The sequence below is a fragment of the Thunnus maccoyii genome, chromosome 7 (genome assembly GCF_910596095.1).
Source record: "Thunnus maccoyii chromosome 7, fThuMac1.1, whole genome shotgun sequence".
Taxonomy (NCBI): domain Eukaryota; kingdom Metazoa; phylum Chordata; class Actinopteri; order Scombriformes; family Scombridae; genus Thunnus; species Thunnus maccoyii.
The window spans coordinates 22057643-22064789 of NC_056539.1; the positions used below are offsets into that span (position 1 = coordinate 22057643).

Sequence of the window (7147 nt, forward strand, 5' to 3'; positions counted from 1 at the left end):
CTGAACTGTCAATAAACAAATCAGAACTCAAGAAAACTGCAAAATATATTAACCAATCATAAGAAATAATGCTCCAGAATATAAATTTACATCGTAATATGAAGTCTGGAAATGCATAAAGAATGACAAAACACATTAGTTACTACAAAATGCACTTTAGAATTATTGGACTATCTATGTAACTTACACTACTAGTCCAAAAACACCCCAATTTTTACAGTTGTTATTGAAATTTAAGCAGTTCAAGGTAAACTACCAGAGGTTAGAAAAAAATAGAATTAAAAAACCCCTTCGATTACCAAACACTGAAAAATAATGTAAATTTCAGAGTCATAATAAAAGCCTTTTTCAGGGATCAAGTAATGGGTTAACAACTCATAGTTTTTCTGCAGCAAGTAAATTAAACCTTGAAAGTTGATGCAAACAATTCCTACAGGTGTCCCAACTTCCGTTGATTAGTTACAAACCTGCTGACTCTATAATATTTGAATATTTGATATTTGGTATTTGATTTTTGGTGAAATATTGGATCATTTAAATATTTATTGAAATGAAACCATGTGAGAAGTTTAGAGGGAAAAATCACTATTTGGTGGAGCAGTGAACAACTCATAGACATCTGAAATGTGACTCCGACTACACACTGCTTTTTGAAAGACATCAAAAGCAAAAAAGGTTGGAAACCACTGGTTTCATCTTTATCAATGTGTTGTATTTTAAAAGGTTGTTATATTATCCATTGTGTCAAATCTTCATCTGAAAAGTAAAGCTGTTAAATAAATGTAGTGGAGTAGAAAGTACAATATTTCCCTCTAAAACGAGGTGGAGTGAAAGTATAAAGCTGTACTTAATCACAGTACTTGAGTGAATGTACTTGGTTACTTTCCACCACTGCACTTAGTTAGTCTGGGGTTCATCCTACAGCAAGATAATGACAAACCTCTAGGCTGTAAGAACTACATTAGAGGAAAAGAACAAGGTTGGTTTGTTCTATACTTTGAATTCAGAGTACATTGCAACATCAAACTACATAAAATTTAACAAAAAAAAGGAAAACTTTTGATCCATCGTATATTGTAGATTGTCACCAAGCATTGTCGGAAAAAGAAATTTGGCAGAATACATGGGAAAAAGACAAGAAGGGGAGGTCTCGATACAGAAAACAGTGGAAAAAGGTTGAGACTTTGGCATTGTCGGCTTAGGTGTGGACAGGCTCTGACTGGGAAACCCCCGGATGGCAAATGTGAGTGTGGAGGATCAGAGACAGTAAAACACATCCTCATCCAGTGCAAGAATTACTCACTTCAAAGGAAGAAGCTGTTCAGAGACCTGGGAGTGGTCGGGGAATTACTCTGCGTAATTTACTCAGCCCGGATATCTGGACTAAAATGAAGAAACCGCTGGAACATCTGTACAGTATTGGACTATATAATAAAATATAAATAACTGTAAAAAGGAATATCAATAACAAACAGTAGAAGGCAGCAATTCACTATTGTAGTGTCTAGTCTGTCTAATCTAAAGAAGAAGAAGCATTGTTGAATCAGAAATTATAAGGCCAAAATTATTTTTGAATGTAGAGTTTAACAACAGTGAAATCAATAACTTGATAAAATTGCTGTGTCTTTTGGGCAAACATATTCACAAAGCCAGATTTCTTCAGTTTCTTTTTGACAAAAACTTGTTTTATGTTGAACTCTAGTCACTCTCTATTTAAGTATTAAAAACAAAAAAAAGCTTTAAAGATATCTCATCTTTTGAGAAACATTGCGGACAGAATTGCCAGTTGGTTTGCAGTATTGCTTATTCATTTTTTTAAAGTTGTATTTATTTATTTGTCTCTCTTAATTTCTGTATTATGTATCTTTTTACATTGTACACTTTTATTTCTGCTTGTGTTTAGTGTAGTTTAGTTTTTCTCAAACACTCCCTGTACTTTTATTTGTATTGTATTGTTTTTTATTGTATTGTACTGTATTTGTATATTACTGTGTTGTTAATAAAGTTTTACAGCCCAGACTGAGGAGGGCGTCATTGCGTCATCGCTGCGTCGCGTCTACCAAAGCTACGGAAGAAGAAGAAGTTCGATTGACTCGGTGCTTCCTGTTCAAAGTCCAGCAGAGGAAATATGCAGTATTAATCCGTAAAACTATAACCTGAGGATGTCGAGCATGAATGAGGCTCATCACAGAGTTTCATCGATCAGTTTTGATTTATTTTACAGCTCTGTGTGTGTGTGAGAGCTGCAGACATGCAGCAGTCTCTGGAGTCTCTGGTCCGCCTGCTGGAGTCCTACAGAGGAAGAGATAAAGTTGTGAGTAACGTGATTCAGCTGATGATGAAGGCTGTAAATAAACTGTTAGGGGATTATACATAAGTGTTATGTTAATTGGGACTGCAACTAACGATTATTTTTATTATCGATTAGTCTGTCGATTATTTTCTCTATTAATCGATTTGTTGTTTGGTATATAAAATGTCAGAAAATGGTGAAAAATGTCAATCACTGTTTCTAAAAGCCTAAAGTGATGTCTTCAGATGTCTTAAATGTCATGTTTTGATTCTCAGTTTACTGTCATAGAAGACTAAAGAAATCAGAAAATAATCACATTTGAGAAGCTGGAATCAGAGAACTTGGACTTTTTTTCTTTAAAAAAATTACTCAAAACAATTTTACTGTGTGATATTGTGATATTACCTCAGAAACGTTGAAATACTGCATTAATACTGTATGTCGAAAATATACAAACAACAAAAAGAATATGTTGCGCATCAATGTGCTTTCATCAAAAGAGAATTAAAAATAAACATTATACATATCCTACAGATTTCAAGATTTAGTTTATTGTCATTTTCTTGTGTACTTGCATTCACAAAAAACTGAAATGCTGTTCCTCCAAACCTACAGCAGTGCAACAACAACAGAACGGATAAAGATAACATGTAAATCCCATATAGAACAACAAAACAAACAAACAAAAAAAAAGCGTATAAAAACAAGTGCATAAAACATGTTATAGCGTCCTCTTATAACTCTCCCTGTCTCCTACTCAGAGTTTTCTCTCTCTCGTTTGCCCTTGCAGATCAGGACGGTGTGTTATGGCTCCCAGCTGGTCGGAGGAGTTCTTACCCGTAAGGCAGAAGCAGACGTTTCATCCCGCCAGCTCGGGAAAAGTCTGCTGCTGTTTTCTGCTCAGCTCAGCCACTGCAGGACGGTGCTCAGGCTGTTCGATGATCTGTCCATGCTGGCTTACTCACAAAGCTACGGGTTTGGAGCCGAGGTGTGCCACACAACTCCCCTCTAATCAGTTTGCTCTATCAGGGCTGCAACTAATGATTATTTTCAGTATCAGTTAATCTGCTGACTAGGGCTGGGTGCTATCACCTAAAATAAACAGATAACCCCGGATAGTCATTTTAATGCACCATATTCAGTAGTAAAGAACACTTTTAGTTATTTGTTTGCTAAAACAGGAAATTCAAAGTAAAATATGGTTCTGTTGAGCATTAAATCCTCACATTAGAGAACCCGGAAGTTGCAAATTTTTTTTGTTTTTTTCTTTAAAAATTACTGAACAATTATTCACTTATCACAGTAGTTGCTGATTAATTTTCTGTCGATCAATTAATTGTTGCAGCGCTACATGGGATATGTTGTTAATGAGTTAAGACTAATAAAATAATAGTTATCTGTTAAAATGATGAGCATGTACAGCCATATATGTCCTAATTCATCTTAGATCTTCATGTTTGTAATATATATACAGCTTCACAATGTGGCAGTTAAATGCAAGATTAACGCATGCATGTCTTCTAAAGGAAGAGGACTCAGCCGTGCGCTGGATATCGGTGTTGACCAACGTGGCCGACCAGCTCTACTACCCCTGTGAACACATTGCCTGGGCTGCTGATGTCGAACTCATCAAACTGAAGTCTGATAAATGGTGGCTGTTTAGCACGGTACTGTGGGGAACGTCGCTGCTGCTGGGAATACTCAGGTGAGGTCATCTTTCCACAGATTTCACATCATCAGGACACGGTGATGAGAAATGTATGGAGTCCCAGAAATGACAAATATCACTTTAAGACAAGGGTGTAATTTACGCTGTCATATTTTTATACCCCTCACTTTTCAGTGTCAGTTTTAGTAATTTACTAAAATAACTCTAAACATAGTCATCTAACTATCCAATCACCAAAATCCAGACCAGATGAGCTCTGATATGATCAAAATGTTAATATTCTCATCTGAGTCATCTTCATTTATTACTGTGTGTTACAGGAATTAAACTTTAAATAAGTACAAAGGGATTTTTGCCCTGGATTCCATGTCTCACATCTAATGTTTGGTTGCATGTTATTGGTGTTTATGCAGCCTGCAGACACTACTCATGGCTGAAAAAAATACTTTGCCTCTACATTGTAAATAACACAATAATTTTATCTTCTTTTATGTACAGATAATTATCTTAAAAAGACACCAGAACAGATAAAAAACAAGACAATGCAGTAAAAGACAGTGCTCTTTACAGTAGAAATTGAAATTATGTTCAATAATATCATTATTTATGGTCTTTAAAGATTTGAAATAGTGGTTTGATTTTAGGGGTAGTGCATCATAATGCAGCAATTTAAGTGGAATGTTTTTGTCTACCATTATAGATTTACACATGAATGTTATCCTTTGTGTGTGTGTGTGTGTGTGTGTGTGTGTGTGTGTGTGTTTGCCTTTAGGCTACCTGATGATTCAAAAGTGTAATTTTATAAAAAAAAAAAAAAAAAATTAAAGACTAATGAATGAAGTAAGTCAAACAGTAATGCACTGTAATGTATTGGGAAAAAGGGATAGATTAGTATCAATATGTATTAAATTGATCTTTTATATTTATGGTACTTTGTGTATTTTTTCTTATTTAAAAGATGGTTTTATTAGTATGCTGTGTTGAAAGGTATCTTGTCTGACCGTCACTATGACCTCACTTAGACAAGTGGATTAATTTAACTAACTAAATATTTGAAATCCTCACTTGCAAAGTGAAGATCATGTTCAAAAGTTTAATTGTAACCTTGAGTACTCGTTAATCTCTTCCTTTACCTGCTCAATATGGAGCATGAAGACCATCAGTCATGTGAGTCCTTTGTTCTGCAGGTCACTCCGAGTTCTGCTGTTACTGAAGAAGAAGCTGAAGAGATGTGAGAGAGACGGAGCCGGCAGCAGGTGGTCTTTCAAATATTTGATGTCTTTGCAATAATATAGACATAGACATGATGAGATCTTTCCGTCTGAAACTACGTGTCCTGATTAACTTTCTGTTTTTTCTTTTCTCGCAGTCGCTCTCGGCTCCGCAGGCAGATGCAAGGAGAGCTGCTGTCTGTCCTCAGCAGCATGGCTGACCTCAGTAATGCTATTCACTGGATGCCGCCCGGCTTCTTGTGGGCAGGACGATTCCCCAGCTGGCTGGTCGGACTGATGGGCACCATCTCGTCTCTGATTGGTTTGATCCAGATGAGCGCTGGCGACAGTGAACAATCTGAAAGTGCCTAGTCTTCACCATGTTTTATCATCACTGCAGGAAAGACACGTATCTGTGGAAAAAGCTGAGTGAAAGGATGTAAAGCCGGTCTGTAATATGACCAGACTGTCTGGGGAGATTCATTGCAGTTTTCTAGCAAGTAAGATCCAAAAAACATATTGAATCAACATCCTATAGACTCATAATTAAATTGTAATAAGTGAATATCATCAAAGAGATTTCTTCAGTTGTGAAAAAGAAGCAAAACATTTAATTTCACTGGATTTTTTACACATATTTGGAGATTTTAGTCTGTCATTAGACAGTGGAAAATGTGATTTGATGATGAGATCAATCAATTAAATTTTCATTCATTTATCCCTCTTATCTCTCAGCTACCTGTTGTAGCAACACAATCAAACAAATGTGAAATGGATTTAGAATGTATGTGTCGTTATTTACAGATAAAAGCATTTAAACAGCTTATTACTGCAGTGTAGACGTTGTCAGAAAGTATTGGGCAGGTAATACCTCCTACTTTTTGTTGTCTGAGACTGTTTCAGTGCAACCAAGTGTCCAAATATTTGCCTTGGACAACAGCTCCTTCCCCTGAGGGATACGCATCTCCTCAGTTGTTTTTCAACATGCAAAGTCGTCCAAGACTCAGGTCCCAGGTTTATTCTTGCAACAGCCAGTATGTGTATCAGTAGGTGCAAAGTGCAGAGAAGAGGCACAATTGTCGCTACTTGTTCAGTCAATCACCCTAGAAGGTCAGTGCACAATTAGCTAAAATAATGAACATAATGATTGTTTTTAGAAAATAAATATGTGAGGTGAATCCAAGAGGATTAAAACGACAGTGTGGATGCTTGCCTGATAATGTTGCCTTAGAAACGCACTACATGCACCTGTTTTTTAAAATCTCACATTTATTCATATACAATGAAACCTGTGAATTAATTATTATATCTCTGTGATTTTTACGAGTTGGCTGCTGCAGCAAATGAAAAAGATATTCTGTGACACTATCTTAAAGTCCAATTTTGTGTTTGTTTAAAGCATGCAATGTCCTCTAGTTACACTACAGCGACCAGTTTCTGAGGCTGATGTGGTTGTGATAACTTAGAAATTAGCTGCAGAATTATGATTTGCATTAAAGAATCAATAGAAGAAAACTGTAGTGCAAAGTAATTTGACAACATCGGTGAGGTTTTGTATGGAAACAGACTTTGTAATTAGTCAAATGACACAGCAGTTGCTTGAGTAATATTTGATCATGTAAAATAATGAACTTTTTAAATAAATTGTTTGTCTTTTCGTTCTCCTGATCACTTGTATCGATGTTTGATTGAGCGGGACTGGACGCTTCAACGGTGACGTTTGGGCACCGAGCAACCGTTGCGTTCACTGACTAAGGGGCAGGTCGTAATTGAGATCAGAGCCAAATAATCAACCTCTTAAAGAGATTGAAAAAGGCTAATTACTTGTCAGAAGCCCCATTTCAGTCTGCTGCAGTAGAAGGGTCGACAACGTGCTCTTTACTCCATCAATAATACAAGATATATCACACCAGAATTATCGATATATACATTACACATCGGATCATTAAGTTGTAAATCCTTAAATTGTTACAA

At 36.1% G+C, this 7147-nt stretch overlaps 1 protein-coding gene across 1 annotated transcript; it reads left to right on the forward strand.

Moving 5' to 3' along the window:
* Positions 1–2051: 2051 nt before the first annotated feature.
* pex11g (peroxisomal biogenesis factor 11 gamma) lies at positions 2052–6841 on the forward strand. The gene is made up of 5 exons (XM_042416852.1): positions 2052–2314; positions 3084–3281; positions 3820–3998; positions 5150–5218; positions 5332–6841. Exons 1-5 carry the CDS (start codon positions 2252–2254, stop codon positions 5543–5545), a joined length of 723 nt encoding a protein of 240 aa, XP_042272786.1. The 5' UTR covers positions 2052–2251; the 3' UTR covers positions 5546–6841.
* The last annotated feature ends 306 nt before the right edge of the window (positions 6842–7147 follow it).

What these genes read in the sequence shown, in the direction of transcription:
- pex11g (XM_042416852.1), top strand. Translation starts at nt 2,252, where the DNA reads ATGCAGCAGTCTCTGGAGTCTCTGGTCCGCCTGCTGGAGTCCTACAGA. An exon ending in CTGCTGCTGGGAATACTCAG is followed by an intron (nt 3,999 to 5,149) that starts GTGAGGTCATCT and finishes TTTGTTCTGCAG; the next exon opens with GTCACTCCGAGTTCTGCTGT. An exon ending in AGAGACGGAGCCGGCAGCAG is followed by an intron (nt 5,219 to 5,331) that starts GTGGTCTTTCAA and finishes CTTTTCTCGCAG; the next exon opens with TCGCTCTCGGCTCCGCAGGC.